The 23,899-nt window shown below is 45.2% G+C and overlaps 1 protein-coding gene across 1 annotated transcript in view; it reads left to right on the forward strand.

Moving 5' to 3' along the window:
• VAT1L (vesicle amine transport 1 like) overlaps positions 1–23,899 on the forward strand; it is a 138,555-nt gene that overhangs the window by 60,551 nt on the left and 54,105 nt on the right. Inside the window, exons 5-7 of the mRNA XM_026495282.4 lie at positions 5,989–6,092; positions 8,506–8,561; positions 11,892–12,086. Of these exons, the coding sequence (XP_026351067.2) occupies positions 5,989–6,092; positions 8,506–8,561; positions 11,892–12,086 (355 nt within the window). The remainder of the gene's footprint in view (positions 1–5,988; positions 6,093–8,505; positions 8,562–11,891; positions 12,087–23,899) is intronic.

Raw genomic sequence — 23,899 nt, forward strand, 5'->3', positions numbered from 1 at the left:
CAGGTGCCCTGAAAGGGCCGCATCCCTCCATCACGAGCTTGGGGGCGATGGTTAAAGCTATGGCACAGATGAGTTCTCAGAGAAAAAGGAATTCAGAAAGAGAAGCACTGAGTGGAGAACCAAGGATCCACCTGGAGATGACAGTTACAGTAAAGGGGGATTGATTTCTTGAAAAAGTCAAGGGCTTCTCTCCCAGTAATGGCCCTGTTGGACCTACCACTGCTCAGGAGAAATTCTTCACTGATCTGTGTGGGTGGGAAGCAAAGAGGCGGAATTCACAATAAAGGGGCAAGGGGTCAGGGACCAAGGACGGACAGGTACAAAAACCTTGGATCGGCAATTCCAAAATACCTTGCTGCTGAATCTGGCCCAGAGGATCTCTGAGCTAGGGCTCTTTGTTTGTTTTTCGAATCTGCAGAGATTTGTGACTGCAGGAGAAAGCCCTCACCCTGTCCGCTTTTGTGTGGTTATGATTACACACATGCAGGCGAGGTAGACACTGACAGAGATTGGGGGTGGGGTGGGGTGCTAAGAAATGAGGATGGCCCCTGAGCTTTTGAGGAGCTACCTAGCTCTGCTTGTGATTTTCATGACTGTTTCATTAAAAGGAGCTGCTAAGTTACCTTTCAGTGTGAGTGTGAGTAAGGGAGGCCCTGTTCCAAGGCTACTGGTGGGACAGACCCGACTGAGTCCCATTCTATCTGATCCATTGGTTGGGCTTGTAATGATTGAATGGGGTTGGAGCACCTTTTCAATTCTGAAACTCACCTGAAGGAACATATCTAGCCTTAAAAGGAGCAATGACTACTTAAAGATTTGACAGAAACAACCAAAGCATCCTCACCCCCGGGGCCTGGCGAATGACATCTCCCTTTGCTCGGTATCTACCTTGCTCTCACCCTCCACCCCCACCCCACCACTGATCTTCAAAAGGACATAGTGACAGCCAGGGAGCAGGAATTTGCAGCGTGTGTGACCCCCGTGCATGTGCAAACACTGTCTTACCTGATTCAGCTATCACAGCACCAAGAGAGGTGTGGGGAGAGAGGAACACAGGCAATCTGCAGCATCTCCCTCCAGCAAGAAGCCCAGGGAGCAGCTTCCAGCTTTGCTTAGCCCCTGCTGGGAGCTTGCGTGCCTAGTGGTGGCAGCAGTGGTCACCAGGGCTGGCCACAGCTCACTGTATGAAACCTGCCCTGCTTCTGGGGCCCTCAGTTCGTTTCTAGATGTGATCTATCAAGTCTCTTCTCTCCCTATAGTGGTCCCTAGGGTCTGTTGCCTGACCGCATGGAGCCTGAGCTTCCTTATCCAGTAAGTGGGGATAATGATGGCCCCTGAGTTATAGGGTTGGCATGAGGCATTCTCAATGAGACGGGACTTAGGAAGTGCTCAGCACTGTGCCTGGCACACAGTAAGTGCTCTTGAAAGTGGGACCTGCTCTCCTAGGAGAATCAAGGGTATCAAGCCTCTGCTCTAACGGTTTCTGGGTTGGTGGTTCCACCCACCCTGAAGGTTGCTAGGGCTAATGGTTGGGTTGTTGAGGTTTTGCCATTTTCCCTTTATACTCTTTTCCCAAACTAAAAGAACTCTCTTAAAGTTGTCCCACTCTGAAAAAAAAATAATAAAAAAGTTACCATGAACCCAGAAGTTACCATGAGCCAGGCCCTATGTTCCATGTACATCAACTCATCCAAGCTTCACAGAGAAGCCTGGGACAGGTGTTGTCACCATCATTCCCTTCCACAATTGGGGACACTGAGACACTAAGAGGCTAAGTGACTCACCTGAGGTCACACAGCAAGTAAGTGGCAAACTAAATGCTTAATACTAAGATGAAATTCATATTCCTAAGCCCAGTGCTATGCTGCCCTTACGCCAACCCCATGCCTGCCCACTACTCCGTGGTAGTTGTCAGTTGTGGCAGACATGCTTGCGTCCTTCTGGAAGGAGACAGTGCCAAGAGAGAGAGTTTCTTATTACCACAGTTGGTGTCCCAACGCCTCTTTCTTGGGCCTATTTGGTGCTGATTGCCCTGGGTCAACCTGTCACGGTGTTTTCTGCAAAATGCCTTTCCTTCATCACCCAGCCAATTCTTGCTCATCACTCAACAGAAGGATCCTCTTCCACGGCCCCAAGTGGCTCCATTGGAGCTGTGGTGACTGCCTGGGCTGTCTGTTATAGTCTATCTTCCCTAGTATCCCTGAGCTCCTGGATGGCAAGGAGGAACTTGAGCCCTCATCTGCATACTCCCAGCTCAGCACACACACCGTCCAGCATGAAGTAAGCACTCAGTGAGTGGCTGTCCAGTGGCTAGAAATTTAGGACAAATGTTTAGGACCCTGGCCTTGGGTCTCTCCTATAATCTAGGACAGAAAAAAGCAGCTTGAAAATAGAAACCTCCTGGCCTATCTGTTTGGAGTAACGTGGTCTAACTCTGGATATATCTATATTTATTTTTTAAGACAACATTTAAAGCAGAATTCTTTGAAGAATAAATTAAATTGACTGCTTCCCAGAGCTGCTTGCTGAAACGATGCTTCCGTAGTTAGACTGATTGGAACATTTATTAGATCTTATATTCAGAATGGTGGAAAGGCCATTGTTTTGGAGGTAAACTGGACTGAGGTTTGAATTCCGGGTGTACCAGTTACATAAGCTTGGGCAAGGCACTGCATCTGAGAACCTCCATTTCTTCCTCAAAAAAGTGGAGTTAAAATGCCTGTCTCAGACTTGTCATGAAAATTAATTCTGAAATGCCCGGGATACAGCAGAGCTCAGAAAATGTGAGTTTCCTTTGAAGGAAGCACACATATAGAAATGTGGAATACCAGTCTTGAAATGTTCTTTTCATTGTCCTGCATTCATTCACTCATCATTTATTTAATCATCTATTCATACAGTCAATCAATATTTGTTGAGAACTAACACTGTGTCCCGCAGGATAAGGAGGACTGAGGACAAAAAAGCAGCACAAACATGGTCCCTGTCTCATAGGGCTTACATTTTGGTGGAAGAGACAAATAAATAGAATAATTATAGCCCATGACAAACTGAAAAGCGTCTTTAGTACAGATGCTAAAGGATGAAGGGAGCTAAAGTAGAGATAATTTGGGGCTGCCACTCCAGTTGGGGAGGTTAGTTACAGCATCTCTGGGGAGGTCACATGTGAGTAAGACCTGAAAGATGAGAAGGAGCCATCTCTAAGGAGAACTAAGGAAAGGCTGTCCTGGCAGAGATTATAGCATATGCAAAGGTCCTGAGGTAGGAACGTTTAAGGAATTGCTACAAGGTCAGAATGTTCCAAACAGTTAGTAGCAAGTGAGGATGAGGAAGTGGGCAGTAGCTTATAGGTCACCCCTTGCTGTGGGCTGCCCTACACTTCTGCAGAACCAGAGGATAGAGCAACAGGCCTAGATAGGGCAGCTAATTAATACAAGGGAGTGTGACTGGCAGTTTGTGGGAGAAAATGTACACTCACGGAATACAGATGTGAGGAACATTGGGCAAGAAGTGAGCATTTGGGGCTGGGCAAGACCTTCAGGGGTACCCCAAAAGGTGTGCACAGCCCAGCATTTGGGAGGCTGCTCCTGAGTGTAGGTGGGCATCTTGCAGTAAAGGAAAGAGGTCCTGGGGAAATGGAGTTCTCAGGAAAGACCTGGTGGCCCAGGAGGGCTGGTAGTAGAAGCAGAGCAGGGTCCTACTTCCACAGGAGTTAACATACTTGGTAGAAGTGAGGAAAACAGGAGGATAGCTACCCAGCCCATGACACAAGATGGAAACATGATCACCAGGTGTGAGGCACCAACCTAGAGCTCACCAATGGAGTCTGTGTGTTCCTACTCCCACCTGCCTCTCAGGCCTCACCTCTTCACATTTTCTTTAATGGCTGCTTCCCAGTCCATCTGCTCACAGGCTTCCTCCCCCCACAGGACCTTTGCATATGCTGTTCCCCCACCTGGAACATTATTCCTGCCACTCTTTACCTAGATAACTTCTCCACTTTGCACTTTCCCAGGGATGCCTTCTCTGGCAGACCTGACTGGGCAAACTCTAGATTGACACGGTCTCATGGCACTAGATGCCATTCAATTTCAATTTAATTTTTATTTGTGTAATTATAGGTTAACATCTATCTAATAGAAGTTCTAAAAGGGGAGGAATCAAATATATTTGGGCTTACCACTGTATCTCCGGTGCCTAGTGCAGTGCCAGGGCCAAATATTTAATGAATAAATTAATTATTAATAAAAAAAATAATGCCAGTTTGGCTTCTGTGTGGCTGGCTTAGACCGAAGTGTGCAGCCAGAATCAGCAGCATCAATATCTCCTGAGAAGCTGTTAGAAACACATCGTTGGGGCCCACCCCAAACCAACTGAATCAGAAGCTAGGAGAAGAGGGGGAAGGAGGACAGACTGCAACCTGCTTTAATGAGCACCCCCCTCCCCAGGAGATTCTGATGCACACCTAAGTTTTAGATCCACTGGCCTAAGTCCCTAGTTCGGAATTTATAGGTGGGACTTAAACAGACATACCTTTACAGATAAGCATTCTATTTGGCAAAAGCTAAGCTGATTATTTTTGATGAGTCTTTGTAATGACTGGAGTTTCGACTTGACTTGAAGGCTTTTGAACTTCATGACTCAGCTTTTGAAAGTCACATCTCGGCTATCCTGGGGCATGGGGCAGTTGACTTAGTGTCCGAACCCTAGAGATGCACATGCAACTTCCTACTTATGAAAACAGGATCCAGCTGTTGACAAGAGTTGCATTGCCTGAACTTTGTTTGGGGATGAGGGTAGAGGTAGAAATACAGAGCTAAGACAAGATAATCCTGCAAACTCACAAATCTGAAGAAATGCCATTCTTGTCTGAGCAGAGCAAGACCTAGCCATAATTGGGAGCCTTGGGGGCAGGAATATCTTCCCTACAATTCCCAGAGCCTTCCTGTTTACAGCTCCCTCCAGCATAGTATCATCTAACAGTGGAACCCCAGAAGTTCGTTAAATTGCATGACAGAGTGAATCAATGAATGTATAAATAAATTAATGGAGGAAGGGATCAAAAAATGTTTCATCTGCTTAATACAGTACAAATGTGGATTCTCTCTACTCTGGAATCTTCTATTGCTATAGGAAGATCCTCTCTACCCTTTTTTTTTTTTAAGATTTATTTGAGAGGTGGGGGAGGGGCAGAGAGAGAGAATCCTCAAACAGACCCCCCACAGAGCGGGGAGCCTGATGTGGGGCTCGACCCCACGACCCTGAGATCATGACCTGAGTCGAAACCAAGAGTCAGCTGCTCAACCCACTGAACCAACCAGGTGCCCCGAGATCATGTCTATTTAACCCTCTTCCTCAAAGATTCCATTTTAGATTGAACCTAGAGATTGGATGAATATATTGAGTTAAATTAATGTGCTTCACTGAGCAGATAGGGAGAAGGGGAGAAAAGCTAATCCCTGCTAGACTGGAAACCCCACGAAGACAGGAACATGTTGGTTTTGTTCCCCTCTCTGTCTCCAGCACCTCGGACAGAGCCTAGCCCTTAACCCAAGCTCCACAGATAAGAATTGTTGAGTGACTGACTTTGGAGTGATTGTTGTGTGGCTGGCAATGGGCCAAGCATTTGACACTTCATTTCATCCCCAGCACAAAGAAACATGGTTGCTCCACTTTACGAAGGAGAAAGCTAAGGCTCAGAGAAGTTGCATGAGGTGGCTAGATACAAATTCAAATGTATTAATTCAATGCTGGCTCCTGTTATCAGCCACCAGCCAGACTTTTAGCTGCCTCCAGCTCTGTGACGTTCTTGAGTGGGATCCAGGAAGGTAAATCCACCTCCTGGCCTCCTGGCCTATTTATGGCTACTCCCAGAGTTCTTGCTCTTTCTGATTCTAGGAGTAAACAACATGACACAGGAAAGGAGAGAGATCAAAAGTTTGGTCCCTAACAGGTGACATTATTTTACTTTATCTTCACATCATTTAGAATCTCTGCTGAAGGAGTGGACATTGTTTTGGATTGCCTCTGTGGGGATAACACTGGAAAAGGTCTCAGCCTTCTCAAACCACTGGGAACCTATATTTTATATGGTAAGTGCTAAAGAGAAGAGGGGATACAGTCCACAACAGGGAGCACTGCATGCATGCTCACAAAATCTCTGATGAATGAAATGTGTGATATGTTGGGGTAATGAGACTGTGAGGGCTTAATTTTTTTTAAAGATTTATTTATTTATTTATTTATTTATTTATTTATTTATTTATTTATTTTTGAAAGGGGGAGGGGCAGAGGGAGAGAATCTTCAAGCAGACTCTCTGCTGAGCATGGAGCCCATCTTGGGGCTTGATCTCACAACCCATGAGATCATGATCTGAGCCAAAACCCAGAGTTGGACGCTCAACTGACTGAGCCACCCAGGCACTCTGGGAGGGCTTAATTTTTAAATGTTTTCCATAATATTGCTATTGCCATTAGTTATTTTCAATTATAAAAGTAACATATATACCTACTGCCCTATTAGCCCCATGAGTATTTCTCATTCTAAAAGGGGTAAAGGAAGGCCAAGCCAGTGTAGTCATTAACTTGACCCACAGACACAGGCGGGAAATACTAATGGCTTCAAAGGAAATTCAAAAAATGAAGGAATGAAGGACCCATAGTAGGATGGGAGGGGTGGCTAGGATATGGGGGTTTTAAGGGATATTCTTCCCAATTGGAGATGAAGTTGCAAAGTACAACTCCTTCCTATTCTAAACTACTCCTATATGTTCTGATCACAAAGAAGCCCTGGATGGTTGGAGCACACCTCTGCTTTTGCAGCCCCTGAGATGCTCTTGAGTTTGAGGGGAATTGAACAATATCTGGATTTTCTCCAGCAGAATGAGACCCCAGAGCCACCTCCCCCTCTTCCTCCTCTCTTCTGTTATATGCTTGTAAACTAATTTAAACATTGGTCTCTACAAAGTCATTAGTCTCTCCAAAGTCAAAAAAAGCCTATCTGAAGCCAGATATCATATTCCAATGCCAAAGGATACTGGGGTTATCCTGTGTTTGAGATTTTTGGCACTTCTGTCCCCCATAGGTCCAATACAAAATTGAGCCTTACCTCTGTATGCTCAGAAAAAAATATTCATTTCCCTGCTATTCACTGAGAAGCTTATAAAAGAGATATTTGAGAGGTATAAATACTTAAGCATCTTTTTGTCATCATGATTATGACAGAAAGGGAGGGAATAAGGTTCCCATTGCTGGAGTGTCCCGGTATTTTCAATAGTGGCCACATAGCTGAAAGTCTTTGCAAGCGGATGCACAGTTCTTTAATTATTACTATTATTGATAAAAGTAGCTGTAAGCATCAAATGGACAATGTGGGGATATTGGATATGACTAACATGTGAGTCAAATGTTGATGGACAATTTATTCTTTCTTATTCACCAGTTCTATTTTTGCCCCAGTACCATGATGTCACTTGGCAGAATACAATTTTATCATCTCACAAGGACCTAAATGATTACACTGATATCTAAGTAACCAAAGCCTGGTACCACGATGCTTGGTGGTGGTCACCCCATAAAAGCAGACCAGTGATTAACTAACTGGCTACTAGTCTATCCAGGCCAAATAATGAAGTTTAAAATATACATTGCTTTTTCATTAAATAATGGTTCTCTGAGAAGGACTTATTCCCAATCTCTGGGCCAAAGCAGGAAAGTTGTTGAAAAGGCACCAATATGGCATCTGACCTGATAAGAGCTCTCGCATCCCCTCCACATCCCCAAGGACTACACAAAAGGGTCTTTTCTCTCTGTTAGAGCATCTTAGGAAATCGTCCTAACACCATCTCCCATCTTCCCTCTGAATACTGCTTGTTCCCATTAGCAAAGCTCAGTTTCTCACACCATTTGTCTCAAGTGGTTTTGACCTCTATGCTCAGATTTCTTTAGAGCTAGTACGTTGGTCACACCGTTTCCTTGGCTCCTGAACCTATTTTCACCCTCACCTGCTCTTCTGTACCCCATTTTTCCATCTAAATTCTAGCTCAGTCTCGTCTCCCCCTGCCCCTGCCACTTAAGTGCCCAGCCCAGATCTGAGCCCCAAGCCCTTTACTTGTTAAGGAGTCAAATTCAAATCATGAGTTAGGCTCACATAGGACTTCATTTCCCAGTCTTGAAGACTGGAACCAATAAGACACTTCAAGCAACTTATCATTTTATTAGGATGTGGGCCTAAATCACATTTTTGTTACATGCCCAATTTTCCAAAGTAATGACATGGTCACCTTGAGAAATACTACTTTCTCTTTGATCCAGTGTCACTTGGCTAAAATTAAGTCAGCTTGATGCCACCCACTCCCTCCATTTCCCTCATTTTTCCAAGGCTGAATTAAAGTTGTTTTCAAGCTCTTGACAGTTCTGGACCAAACAACTGTCAATCTTCCATGTATAGCAAGAGATGTTGGTTTTCATTAGCAATAGCTTGATTTGGGAATCCTCCACTTGCAGGTTCATCCAACATGGTGACTGGAGAGACCAAGAGCTTCTTTAGCTTTGCAAAATCAGTAAGTATCCATACCTGTCAAATGTACTGTGGTAGTACGGTGATTTGCATGTTGTGAGCTTCTCCATCTAAAGACATTGACCTAATAACCTAAACCTTGTTTGTCCTTCATCTGCATCATTCATTTTCAGTAAAGCCTATGTTCCCACCCTGCTCACTACACATGGGCAAGACTGTGTGTTTACTTTGCCTGCTTTGTCTAAATGAAGCAGAGAGGCAGGAGCATCTGAGAAACTCAAGAAAGCTTTACTTTGATTTCAACACAAATTGCTTACGTTTTTGTGTTTTTAGTCATTGGTCAAAAATAAACCTGGCATTAGTGCATTTCATTTGCTTCATGGAGAAACCAACTGTGAGTTGGTTTCTGACCGAGTCTCTGGGCATATTTAACATTTTTCTGTACCTCCATTCTACTGAGTTGGAGATCCAAATGGGGTCCTGCAATTTCAGTGAGCCCCCCGGAGTGATTTTAGACACAGGCAAATCTGTGAACCACTGGCTTAAATAAAATCATGCTCTGAATGTAGTGGTTACTTTGCGATTGAGAAACCACATCCCTTGGGCATTCCAGCCTACTCAGATCTATATTCCCACCTAGAGCAACACTTGCTAGAATTAAGCTAATTTGGATTTGAACTTCGGTTTTTGCCCCTGCCCCCTCAACGGGGAACTGCTGCTTCTCTTGTCTCCTCTGCTCTGAGCCTCCTAAGCAGTCAGTGCAGCACTGATTAGTTCACTTACTTTGTGAGCCGTGCCACATGTGCAAGACACCAGGGCGTCACAGTGAATGACAGGGGCACATACTAGCCCCTTGTGACTCTCACATTCTAATAAGGGAGACAAACTGAAATAAGGAAAATATATTGATAAGTTGATTATTGTAAATGGTCATAAGAACTCTGACAGGGATTCAAAACAGGATGCAGGATGGGGTGGAGGCATTTTGAATAGGGTGGCCAGGGAAAGCCATAGAAATCATTCTAAGTGTGGCACTATGGGGTATTCATATGCCCACTAAGCGCCAACATTGGCTGCACAAGGCTGCACCCCCAAACATTCCCTGATTCTGGGATGATTAGTACTCCCTGTCCTGTGACAGTAGAATTAAAGGGCCTGTCTTTTGCCTTTGAACTTACAAGTTTAAGTTAAGGATCTCTGCAATGACAGACACTGTAAGGGAGCAAGAATGGAGTGTAATGAAGGGTGCTGTCTGGAGCAAGTCCTCTGAAGATAGGCTTTGTGCTACTCACAGCTGTTCTGTTGCTGTGGCTGTAATTAACATGATGCTGACAGCCTGCTGTGGGTAACCAAATTGATCCCAAGTTGCATGCAATTGTAAGAAGTGTTTTCCCTTTCTCCCCTAAATGCACAATCAGAACATACAGTGTTAATGAAATAATTGCAGGGTATCCAGGTTCAGTGAAGGCATCATGAAAACACAGCCAGGATGGAGGTTGAGATGCTCTTGCCTGAAAAAGGGGTGCCAATTAAAAGAATGCTACATAGTTGGAGGTCAAGAACAAAGACTACTTCCTTTCAGGGGCCTGGTCTGATATTTTTTGGTCAGTTAGAAGCAAAATGAAGATAGGGCATGCCAAGGAGTGGAATGGTGACTTCGTTCTAGAAGGTTCTAGAAAGGAATTTTCTTCTATATATTGGAGAAAGGCTTAGAAATCAAAGCAAACAATGAATCATGGAACACTACATCAAAAATTAATGATGCACTGTATGGTGACTAACATAACATAATAAAAATTAAAAAAAAAGAAGTCAAAGCCATACTTAGAGCTATACAAGAATTTCTCACTAGGATATCTTATGTTCCACCTTAAAACTCTTGCAGAGCTTATACTCACTTTTTGTTAAACACGCTGTTTGCTTTTAGACTATAGCAATGGTTAACAATGGTTAACACCTAGAGAGCAATCTGACTCTAACTTCAGAGCTCCTACTCACTCAATCAAAGATAACAAATATTTTATATTCATAGAAAACCTACTTCGGGTCAGGTCTGCTCTAAGAACTTTGTATCTATTAACACATTTATTCCTCATGATGACCCCATGAGGTACAGTAAGGAAACTTAGCACAGAGAGGTTAGGTGACTTGCCTAAAGTTGCACAGCTTGTAAGTGGCAGAACTGGTTTTCAAAACCAGGCATTTGGCTCTAGAACTCACTTAACCATAGCTGCAGGAATGGCGGATTTAGCAAGCATTCACTTCACAAACATTTACTGAGACATTGCAGATGCACCATGAAACAAGTCATTCATCATTTCTCTACTTTGTTTTTGTGGGAAGCCAGCCCATGGACAAATATATGACTCTCCTACGGCTGGACTCCAGCCCCTCAGGGAATGTACATTAGTAAAGAATTTTGTGCATGAACCTAATCCCTGTTTTTTTTAATAATAATATTTTTTATTATGTTAGTCACCATACAGTACATCCCTAGTTTTTGACGTAAAGTTCCATGATTCATTAGTTGCGTATAACAACCAGTGCACCATGCAATACGTGCCCTCCTTACTACCCATCACCAGCCTAATCCCTGTTTTTGACTTGTCTTTCTCACACTTATTTTCCTTACAATATGATTTTCCCACTTAAAAAAATATATACCAAAGTCTTTTGTGAGCTTTTGTGAGCTCCCACAATTCAGGAAAGAGGCAGGATGTAAATAAACATCCCAATAACAAACACTATGAATGTTCCTAAGTGCCCATCACATTCCTCTTTGCCTTCTGTATTAATCGATTCACCACTTCTCCTTAGAGCCCTTAGAAACTGGAACCTGGAGTTTCTAAATTCTAACCAACACCAAAGAAAATGCAGTGAAATCAGAACAAAGCAGCTGGATAACCATTTCTGTAGTCAGTTAATGGATTATTTACTTGCTTTCATGTCTGAAGTGGGGGGTGAGGGGCTGGAAAAGAGATAGCCACAGTTGCCACTTGTGCATATCCCATCTAGGATTTTAGCGCTATTGGCATTTGGGGCTGGATAACTCTGTCATGAGGGGCTGTCCTGTGCGCTGTGGGATGTTTACCAGCATCCCTGGCTTCTACCCAATGCTCCGACGACATGTGGCCTAGTAGCTATTTTCAGGAAGTTTGTCTCTCTTTCTCACCTGGACCCCGTGCTCTGCTCACAAGCATCACTGTGCACTCACTGCACTGCTTAGCTAAATAACTGCTTTAAAAAGAAAGCCCAACAAGGACCACTCCTTGGCCAGCTGGAATCCGTCCCACTGTAGCCCTATCCTCTGTCTGCAATGCTGTGAACATGGCTGGCTTGGGTTCCCTGTAACGGGCACCTTCTTTCCTTCCAGTGGTGGCAGGTCGAGAAGGTGAACCCCATCAAGCTCTACGAAGAGAACAAAGTCATCGCGGGATTTTCCCTTTTAAATCTGCTCTTCAAACAGGGCCGTGCAGGCCTCATTCGAGGAGTGGTGGACAAACTCATTGGGCTCTACAACCAGAAGAAGATCAAGCCCGTGGTAGACTCCCTTTGGGCCCTGGAGGAGGTAAGAATGATGTTTCTTACCCAGCAAATAATCTCTTTTTAGCCCAGGGAGATTTGGGCAGCCAGATACAATCTTTTATTCAAAGATTATTCTCTAGGTTTGTTCGTTTTAAATGAGGGTCCTAAAAGTCACTGTCCTACAGTATTGGGCTTTGGATGTAAGAAATACTCTAAGTTCCACAGCGGTTCTCAAACCATGTGCCTCAACCTACCACTTGTACTATGAGCCCTTCTCAGATAGGCCACCAAGTTTTCATGGGTGTGGACGAGCCACGTGGGTTCTCAGAGGGCATGAATATTGCCGCAGAATCATTTATATTCTCACCTTGTGGGTAGATGACCTCAAGGTTGGGGCAGACAGTGGCTCAGAGCTGAAATGTTTTGTGTGCTAAACTCAGATGCTTGGAGACCCCACGAGATAAGATGCTGTTAGCTGTCACAGTGGGCACTGTAACTATTACTGAATTGTTGGATCTAGTACTGGACTCAGTGTGTTTGTGAACTGATCTGCCAGAAGTTCTAAGATTTGAAAGCGTTCCTTGATAATGAAAAAATCAAGAATCAGTAACGTGACCTTTCAGGATACTGAAGTGTGAACTGGCTGCACTGGGGTAGGTGGGATGTGCTAGGAGGAGGCAGGGTCTAGAAAAGCCTCCAGGATCAGGGAAGTTCTGGACACTTGGTAGCTACCTGTGCAGAGAAAATACAGAGGTAAGGCCTAGGTTTCAAGAGACATTTCACTGAGAAATCTTCCTAGGTCAGGCTGTTGGCTTCAGGGAGCCATGAAGCCCCCTGAGAAATATCTTAAAACATGTGGGAATGTGTTTTGTGTTTGTTTGGTTTTTGCATTTTGCATGGGTGAGTGCCTTCCAATACAAGAAATCTGCGGTACTTTGGGGAGTCACAGACATCCTTGAAAAAGATAACAAACATAATGTTCTGTGGAACAGATAGCAGGTATTCTCCTGGCAATAAAGCTGGTGCTATTTGCCTAATGAACTAGGCTGGCCCAAATCCAATGGCTCCCCTAAGCACAGAAATTGCCCTAAAAAAAGTTTTGTGGGGTCCCCATGTAATTGAGTAGAACTGGTCTTGGGTGAACGGACCAGAAGTGCACCTGTAACTGCCTCTTTGATATTGCAGTATCATGAATGGTCTTAAAAAAAAAAAAAAAACCCAGCCACCAAAACCCTGTGTCCTCTGATAAAAGAAATACATGCTTATCATAGGAAAGTCCTAAATTAAGACAGAAGTGGAAGGAGAAAACAAGCTGCAAGTGTACATCCCAGAGATAACATTGCCAACATTTTGGCTTGCGTCCTTCCAGTTTTTTTTTCTTTTGCAGATGTTCACCATGATTCAGCTTCTTATTAAATCAGATAATCATGCATTCCTTCTGCTGTGTAATTTCCAAGATGGTTAGCCTACTGTTACACTTTCCTTGCAAACGTTTTCATTTCACTGAGTCAGACATCTGTATGGTATTCACTGTGGTGTCTCAGTGGCAAAGAGAAGGGCTGGACTACATGGTTATTGGTTCTCTGTGGTCAGGGAGGAGAGAAAATGGGCGGTAGTCAAGACCAGGGCTAAAAGATGAACTTGGCTATGGGACAAAGAAGGGGGCTTATACTTAAACTCAGTGTTCAAAAGGGACCCAACAAATCTGGAAGCATTTAAGTGACAGCTGAAATCCAAGAGGGGTCCAGTTGGCCTGGTGGGTCCTTATTCTAATTTTTGAAATCTTTCCTTGGTCACAAATAGGTACTGAATAATTACTATGTGCCCAGCACTGTGCAGATGCTGGGGACACAGTGGTGAACAGCCAGCCAAGATACCTGGGTTTCACGGAGCTTACATTTAGAGGGATGGGGGGAGGGGTAGAAAACACTGGGCAGTGAACAAAAATCAGCAGAGTATTTGCCAATTGTCAAAAGTTCCTAAAAGGAATTAAATTAGGGTATATGTTGGCAAGTAAGTAGAGCAGGGAGACAGTTTCCACAGACCAGTGGTTTTCAACCTCTTTTTCCTTATTACCCACCCCCGCAGGAGACTTTTTAGACTTCTTTTCCTGATGAATCCCTTCTATGATATTTTAATGCCATAGGTATGCCATCTATCTCTAGATCAGTTCAGCTACCTACCTGTCATCTAGCTAGCTATCCTTCTGTTTATGTCCGGCATGTATATCTGTGCTTTACAGATTGAAAGAGTACGATTTTTTTCATCCTCCAAGAACCAATTTTCACCCCTTTCAGGGGTGGTATCGCACCCACTGAAAATGCATTCTGTAGAATGCCTTCAGACAAGAAAGGTTAGGTATCATTTGAGCTGTGACATGAAAGAGGCAGAAAGCTACAAGAAAGTGTGTGCAAGGCAGAGAGACCCTCAAAAGTAGAAGGACAAGGATTGGAGGGATGGGTTATGTGGCCCCTTTCCACCGACTGGTCTAAGCAAATGTGGAAACAGTATTTATCCAAAGGATACAAACATAGTGATTCGAAGGGGCACCTGCACCCCAATGTTTAGAGCAGCAATGTCCACAACAGCCAAACTATGGAAAGAGCCCAGATGTCCATTGACAGATGAATGGATAAAGATGTGGTGTATGTCTGTCTGTCTGTCTGTCTATCTATCTATCCATCCATCCATCACACACACACACAGGAATATTACTCAGCCATCAAAAAGAATGAAGTGCTCTATTTGCAATGACGTGGATGGAACTAGAGGGTATTACACTAAGTGAAATAAGTCAGTCAGTGAAAGACAAATATAGTGATTTCACTCATATGCGGAATTTAAGAAACAAAACACATGAACATAGGGGAAAGGAAGGAAAAATAAAATAAGAGGAAAACAGGGAGGCAAACAATGAGAGACTCTTAACTATAGGAAACAAACTGAGGGTCACTGGAGGGGAGGTGGATGGGGGGATGGGGTAACTGGGTGATGGGCATTAAGGAGGGCACTTGAAGTAATATGGGTGTTGTATGAAACTGATGAATCACTGAATTCTACCTCTGAAACTAATAATACAATATGACTATGGACTCTGGGAAACAAACTGAGGGCTTCAGAGGGGAGGGGGGTGGGGGAATGGGATAGGCCGGTGATGGGTATTAAGGAGGGCACGTATTGCATGGTGCACTGGGTGTTATACGCAAGTAATGAATCATGGAACTTTACATCAAAAACTAGGGATGTACTGTATGGTGACTAACATAATATAATAAAAAATATTATTATTAAAAAAATAAATTGAATTTAAATAAAATATTGTTAAAAAAAAAAAAAGGTGGTGGTGGTAGTGGTGCCCGACTTAGTAAGCAGGGACCAGACAGAAATCTGGATTTTAGTCTAAATCCCATGGGAGGCTGCTGACAGGTCATGGTCAGGAGGTGCCATATTGGGACCCCAAGGGTGTGATCCCTCAGAGAAGAAGCAAAACTTTGTGAGGCTGGGTCCCAGGCTCCAACTGCAGAAGTCTGATATTCACGGAAGCTCTTGACCGGACTTGGGAATGGGAGGGGGGCACTAATCTGAGCTCAGCTCTCATTAGGGAGGGTCTGCTCACGTAAGGCAGCAGGGGACAGTGGAGCCCCACGCGATGTGGGAATGAAGTCAGGACAGGCTCAGCTGAGGACGCAGAGCGCAGGCTCTTGGGACCCGCACTGACCACAGATGGGCAGCTCAGGCTGGCAGTTGCGGTGGACTGAGTAATGGATCCTATCCAGGCAAGTCCGGGAAATTGATTCCAAATGCTTCCCAAATTCACCCACTTGCTCTCCTTTCCACACATGGCGCTGTGGCCTATGCTGGCTTCCCTCCTGTAGTGAGCTCCTGATTGGCCCCTCACCTCCATCTTGCCCCTGTGCAGGGCATTCTCCCCCCAGCAGCCCAAGTGGACTCATCACTCCCTAACCCAGACCATGTCCACCTGCCTCAAATCCCGCTGTGACTCCCACTGCACCTGATATGCAGTCTGAATTCTCTCCTGGACTGTACAGCCTTGTCTGGTCTTCACTCCTGCCCCCCCCCCCCATCATCTTCTCGCTGTCCAGCTTGTCTCCTCCATCCACGTTTCAGCGGCCTGTGTGTCCCTGGTCCTGAAAGTACCCAAGCCTTTGGGAACAGAGGTATTTTGAACACTCCTCCTCCAGATTTTCACAGAGCTACTTCCTCCCACCCATTCATGTCTCAGTGTCAATGTGACCTATATAGAGAGGCCTTTCCTAAGCCCGTCCTGAAAGGTGCTTCCTACACAGCCACCCACCCAGGTCAGTTTCCCTCTTTTTACTCTATTTGACAACTCCACTGTATTTATCCCTGGTTGAAATGATCTTGTTCATCTGCTGGCTTTTGTCGAGACTCTCGTCTCCCTTCCACTAGGAAGTAAACCCCAGATGAGGAAAGACCCTGACTGTGCCGTTCAAGACCCCAGGGCCTGGCACAGAGTCGATGCTCAATAAACACGCATTCCATGAGTGAACTGATGAATCCAGCAATACACAGAAATACGACTACCTGGGTATCATCTATGTTCAACTATAAATATGTGTTGAGTGAAAGAAGGAAGGCAGGAAGGCAGGAAGGAAGGAAGGCAGGAAGGAAGGAAGGAAGGAAGAAGACATACTAAAACAAGGCATTATTACTTTAAGACAACTTGGGTCCAATTGACATTTTGGCCAAATCATTCTTTGCTGGGGGTGGGGGTTGCCCTATGCTTTGTAGGATTTTTAGCAGCACCTCTGGTCTCTGCCCACTAGACAGCAGTAGCGCCCTCCACTGTCAGCTATGGTGATAAAAAATACCACTAAACATGGTCAAATGTCCCCTGAGTGGGAGAGGGAGGAGCGGCAAAATCCTCACTAGTTGAGAAACACTGCTTTTAAAAGAAGCCATGTTGGTTAAGAAAGTCACTAGGAAAACAAAGGAATTATACGTTCCTATAGTAGGCTAGTCATCCACAGAGGGGAGACAGACAGCTGTTGCCTGTTTGCCAACAAAAACGTCCACAGCCACTCATCAGTAACACCCACCAACTTTCTGGGGGTTCTTTTCTACAATATTTACAGACATCTGTTTAGAGCTGCAGTTGGGCCAAACTCAGTTATTTATCAAGCCCACGCGGCTCTTCTGGGCTCGAGGAGAATAGAGCATGCTTATTACTTGCAAACCCCAGAAGGATGACTGTAATGATTTTTCCCCTCCCCTTTGGTAAATGATTTCACAAAATTGCTTTTCAGGCCAGCTCTGTAACTTCATCGATGGAATATAAAGCCCATAGGGATTAGAAGAAAATTTTCTTGGGCTCTCTGAGCCCTCAGACTAGAAGATTTAATAATTTCAGAAACGATTTAGTGTTTCTTTTTAGTCATCTGTCTTTGACTTTATTGTAAATTTAATACATGAAGCAGAGATATGCTCCAGCTTCAGGTTTGCCTCCAGATATTAAATGTGCAGCTGTACATTAAGTTAGAAAAAAGCTCATCTTTTCAAACAGTTCAGAGGTGGGAAAGGAACGAAACATACTTGTATTTGTCAACCAAGCAGCAGTGACATTATTGAGACCTACTATGTGCTAGTACTATTTTAGGATTCCCTGACCCTTAAGTTAATGATTTAGTTTCTGAGACAACACCAAGGTGTCGGTCATGGGGTACTATTTTCAAATGCAACTGGATTTGAAAGCTAGAGAGAATAATGTTAATTAAGAATGAATGCTCACAAGTGGCTCCAAGAACGAGGTGGGGCTTGGTTGAGATCAGAAGGATACAAATTCTTTGGATGATGTTGGGGGGTTATGAAACAAGGCATTCCAAGCCGGAGGGTCAGTGACAAAATCTCAGATGCAGGAGTATGGGGTAGGTGGGGCTGAGAGGTCTGAGCGAAACACAGCAGAGGTGGCTTGCTACAGAGGAGAGGAAGTAACGTTGGTTTGGTCAATGGAGTCACGTCCTGGAGGCCTTCACTGCCAAGCAGAGGAGGAGGAGTTGACGTTCTAGGTGAGGTGACTGCTCTTAGAGAGCGTGGCCTAAGGAACACGGCTCCATCTGACCCTTTCAATTCCTGGAAGCCCATCCCGGTCCCATGTGTGACACTAGTATGATACACCTGGGCTATATAGCTGTGGCCTCTGAGGACAAATGCCTTTGCCCATCTGCCATTTCTTAGCACAGGGAGGACTCTGTTATGAGCTGAATTGTGTACCCCTTCAAATTCGTATGTGGAAGCCCTAGCCCTCAGTACTTCAGAATGGGATTATATTTTGAGACAGGGCCTTTAGAGAATGAATTAAGTTAAAATGATACCTTGGGGTGGGCCCTCATCCAGTCTGACTGGTATCCTTCTAAGAGGAGGAGATTAAGACAGACAGAGAGACCCCGGGGATGTGCACACAGGGAGACACGGTGAGAAGAGCCATCTGCAGGGGCAGGTGAGAGGCCTCAGAATATAACCAATGCTGCCGGCACCCTCATCTGGAACTCCCAGCCTCCAGAATGGCAAGAAAATGAATTTCTGTTGTTGAAGCCACCAGTCTATGGTATTTTGTTATGGTGGCCCCAGTAAACTCATATAGGGTTCCATGAAGATCTTGGCAGTTTAAAAGTCTTCTATTAAAGGCATTGTCTGTAGCATTTTACAACATTATTTACATAATTGTTTATGTTTGCACTCTCTAATATGATACCACTAGCCACATGTGGCTATTTAAATGTAAATTAATTAAGTCAAATTAGAGATTCAGTTCCTCAGGGGTACTAGGCACATTTCAGGTGGTCAACAGTCACATGCGGCTGGCGGTTACCATATTAGATCATGCAGAGATAGAAGAACGTGCCTGTGATTGCAGAAATCCTGCTGGAGCTGATCTAGGAGATGATGTCATCCTTCTGTTTGAAAGTAGGAAAAAATTTGCCTCCCTAGCAATCTGGCATGATTACCTTTTAGCAAATTATGTTAATTATGCCCTTCCTTGTATATCTCTCTTTGCCTTGACTGTAGTGAAGCTCGCTATCCAAATGCAGTCACTTATTTAAGTGTCCTTAATCCCTCATTATATTTCCCTTGCATTTTTCCCTTCATGTTAATAGTTGTGGTTTAATTACATGTGTGTCTTTCATCCTATGCCATCACAAAACCTATACAGAGATAGATCTTTCTCAAAGAATCAATGAAGAAAAAATAATATGTGCTGAGCTTGATAGGGACACTTAGCTGTCCTGGAGCAAGACGATGACTTGATAAGGGACAGATTAATGTGAAAACAGCAACAGAGGGTGGAATGACCCAAGAGACAAAGCCAGGTCGGGAGGTGTGACTGTCAGTATAAAGAAATGGCAGACTTCCAACTCCAAAATCAGACTGGGAAGTTAACAGAAGATGAAGCCAGGCATCGGACACAGTTGTCCAAATCCAAGCTAAGGAGGCAAAGACTCAAGGAGAAACCATGGAAAATCCCACTTAGTTATGGCAGATGGCAAGTGGCTGGCATGGACTTTCTTTAAAGATTTTGGAAACTCGTTCTGAGGCATAGTTGGCAGTAGGGAAGATATTTTAAAGCCATCACCCCACAGCAGGCAAGGTGTGTTGTATCATGGGCTCATTGGTTTCGAGGAGGGACTGGGGGCAGATGGTCTGGCCAGGAAGTCACTGCAGATTTTGAGGCATGGGTAGGTGAGCCCCAGACAGAAGTGGGGGCAGTGGAATGGGAGAGAATTAAGTGAGTCGGGGTCATTGGAAAGAAGGGAAGATGGAAATAAAAGACAAAAGAGAAGCAAGAGTCAGAGATGATCAATGGTCTCCTAACTTGGGAGACCAGGAGTGGGGTGCTGGCAAATACCACTTTATTCAGCAGTAGTAGACGCTGTCACGAGAAAATATGATGAGCTTATTGTGAGTTTGGTTTGAGGGTGATGGTAGAACATGCAGGTGGAGATGTCCACAATTCAAACCCCCAATCACATGGAGATGAGAGAGGAGGGTAATGACTGGTACTATTACTACTACTGTTGCTACTGCCACTGTTTCCAGAGGATTCACTGGGTGCCGGGCATTGTTCTAAGTGTTCTGCATGTATTAAATCATTTAGACCGCCCAACAAGCCTAACACCCATGTACTGTTATCCCCATCCTCCAGGTCACAAATGTGAAGCTTTCGGGAAGCTACACTTGCCCCAATCTCCTGTTTATATTGAATTCAATGAAAATTTGAAACCCAGGAAGTCTGATGCAGAAAAGTTATTGAAAAAATGGCAATGAACAAACTCATTGAACAAAAGAATAAGCAAAATAATCACATTAGCAAACACTTTGCATAGCTTGTCAATATGTACCAAGCATTTTCTGTTAATTCAATCACTGCATCCCCTCAATAACCTCGAGTGGTGGGTACCATTACTATCACTGTGGCACAAATAAGGAAACGGGGTTTGTGACGAAGGTGCCCCAGGTCACACAGCTTGTATGTGGCCACACCGTCACACCAAGACAGATCAGTTCTCGAGTCCATGCCACTTCTCTGCGGCAGAGGGAAGAAGGCTATAAGGCCAGAACCCCAGCATCCCCCAGCCTTCACAACAGCAAGCAAAAGACGAGGTGTCCACAGACAGGGCAGTGGCACGGGGACCATCATGGCAGATTGACAGGTCATTAGTGTCGGCTGCTGCTGACAAGTGGGGAAGCACAGAGGAAAAGCCTTTGGGTCATGTTGACCTTTCAGAAAACCCTCTCAGTAGGATCATGAGGGCGGAAGCCTGGATGCAGAGGGTCAGGAAGGGAACGCGTGGAGGGAACGCGTGGGTAAGACAGGCTGACAGCCAGCATAAGCCTCCCATTCAGCACTGAGCGATCAAAAGCCCTGAAAATAGCCAGGAGGAGCAGGCTCCAGGGCAGGGCTGTTAAGGAAGTAGAATAGTCTGTTGTCTAGGCCTGGGGGATTGGGGGGGGCGGGATGAGAAGGACCACTAAGAGGTATGGTGCTTCTGTTCAGAGGAATGGAAATGTTCTAAAATTACTGGTGGTGGTAGCTGCACAATTCTGTGACTATACTAAAGACCATTGCATTATACACATTTTATGCATTATAATGCATTATGCAGTATGGTATGCAAATCAGATCTCAATAAGGCTGTCATATTGTGGGGGGGTGGATGGACAGAAGGGTTGCATAGAGTCGGGATAAGGGGAGATGGGAGGAGGTACAGCTTGGGAAGTCCCGATCCCCTGCCTCAGTGGCCTTGTGAGACCATCCATGTATCCTGGTCCCTTCCCCTAGTTTCCAGATGAGGAACCTGAGTCCCCACAGAAGTTACGGCTATGTTTGCTTTGTGTCCCTAAGTTTCGTTTTTCCTTTGCCACATGTCCCCTTTTCTCACAAGGACAATCCTAGAATTTTCAGTTCAACACAATCACTCCCGCCCCACAGGCACACACACACACACACACACACAGACATTCCCAATTTCCATGCACAGTCTCCCGCAAGCCCTGGTCACATGGATTTTCTGCAGCTCCAACCTCCCAGCACCAGCCTGTCTTCAGGCCCTGCCATGTACCCGCCCTCAACCCTGCTCTGAGCTACCCAACAGTTCAGCAAATTGAGACATAGCTCTGGCTAGCTTATGCATCAGCTGGGCTGAATAAGGATCCAGTCTATAGACAACTTGATTTTAATGCAGAGACCCATTTCTGGCTTCTGACCTGCAGAACTGTAAGAGAATAAATTTGTGTTGTGTTTGGCTGGGGAGGGGGTTGTTATAGCAGCAACTGGGAATTAAGACTTCATCTATTCAGCAAATACAGAGCTGGGCTCTGAAGATGCACCTGTAAGTGGGAAGAGGTGGGTCCGCTCTGAGGGAGCAGCCAGGGTGGCAGAAGTGAACAGCCAGACGGTTACATAAGCAGGATGTAAAATCCACAGGGAGAGAGCTGGAGGGGTGACCGAGGTGTGTGCTACGGCCCGGGCCCAGGCCTGGAAGCTGGAGACAGAGAGGCCAGCACATGCAAGAACAGGGAAAAGGTGCATCTGGCTGAGCAAGAAGTGACGGGGAGGGCTGGAGGCAGACCTTGAGAGCAGGGGAGGAAACGGAGCAGGTCCAACTCCCACCACTGCCCACTCACTGCCACGGTGCCATCCTCACTCCGCCCAACTGCATCCTTGTGGCTCTTCAAGAACCTGGGTCTCTGTGGCCCCATGCCTGTCTTCATGCTGTTCTCTGTTATTTCCACCTAGCATGCCCTTCCCTTGTCCTTGTCCTGTGAAATTCTTGCTCCCCTTTCAAGATTTCAGGGATGGTGTCGGCTCTTCTGCAAGAGCGTTCCCAACATCCCAGTGTTGCCATGACCCGCCACCCCAAGAGAGGAGCCCCTGATTTTGGATTCCCTGGGCTTGCCTCCTTCATCAACATGTTCATGGAGAGTTACCTATGAAAAATGTTGAAAAGGAAAAAAAGATAAATGGAGAAAATAATGGTATGTTCCAGCAGTTTCTAATTGGAGGAATTAAATGACCTCATGCCTGACAGATATTAAGTGCTTGCTAGCTGTTACTCTTGCGGTGTAATGCAGACGTATTCCCCACAGAGTTGAGATCTTTGGGGCCAGGGACTCTCAAGCGAGAGACCAAGCAAGGAGGACACAGGGGTGCCGTGCAGAAGATTTCCAGGGCCTCCGGGCAGACGTGTCCATCGGTCCGGTGCAGTGTCTAACCATCCACGCTCTAACCAGACAATTTTGTCTCCACCAGAGACCACAGAATATGGCCGGATTAGGTTTATTCACAGCTGAGCGCTCCTTCTGGGAGCTCAGCAATGAATACATTTCTGTGATGAAGAAAATGATCACTTTTGCCTTCATGCCTATCGTTTGGCTGAAAATACATCACAAAATTGGAGTTTCTTGTGAGCCAGGGACGGAGTCCATGCAGGCTGCTCTTGGCTGTGTTTTTAAAAGACCTAGACAAAATTCTGCTACTTCCAAGGCTAGAAATGCCTGGTTGCTTCTGTTTGCTTTCCAAGGCAATGGAGCAATTACTTTATAGGTCTCATTTGCAAGGTGACAACAGAAGGACCATTTTCAAATATTTTCCGAGGTATTTGTACTGATGTGTTAATCGCGGATTCTGACCTATTCGCTAGAAGCAGATAAGGAAGATAACCGTGCGGCAGGCCAAGATCGTTTGCACACCGGAGCACACATTTATATCAGAGAATGCCTGAAGAACAGTCGCATCCCGGCAGGCAGGTGTGCTGTGGGCGTTGCCACCACTTCCGCCTGCTGGAGGCATTCTCCTCCCTGAGCATCCCCTTTCCCACTGAAAATGGGCTGCGGTGACCAAGGACCACAGGCTGAATGGCTTAAGACAACAGAGATGTATTGTCTCCCGGTTCTGGTTCTGGAGGCCAGAAGTCCCAGATCAACGTGTCGGTAGAGTTGGTCCCTTCTGAGGACTGTGAGAAAGAATGTCTTCCAGCCCTCCCTCAGCTTCTGGGGGTTCTCTGGCATCTTTGGTGTTCCTTGGCTTGGAGACACATCACCCCATGGCTGACTCTGTGTTCACATGGGGTGCTCTGTGTGTGTGTGTGTCTCCAATTCTCCCCTTCTTATAAGGACAGCAGTCGTTGGAATAAGGCTCACCCTGCTTCTGTGTGACCACATCTTAACTAATTACATCTACAAAGACCCTCTTTCCAAATAAGGTCACATTCTGAGGTCCTAGGATTTAAGACTTCAACGTATGAATTTTCAAAGAGGGCCTGAATTCAATACACAACAGATGGTGAGTCAGATACACTCAGAATGGGAGAATGTTTT

This window comes from Ursus arctos, unplaced genomic scaffold (genome assembly GCF_023065955.2).
Source record: "Ursus arctos isolate Adak ecotype North America unplaced genomic scaffold, UrsArc2.0 scaffold_19, whole genome shotgun sequence".
Classification (NCBI taxonomy): domain Eukaryota; kingdom Metazoa; phylum Chordata; class Mammalia; order Carnivora; family Ursidae; genus Ursus; species Ursus arctos.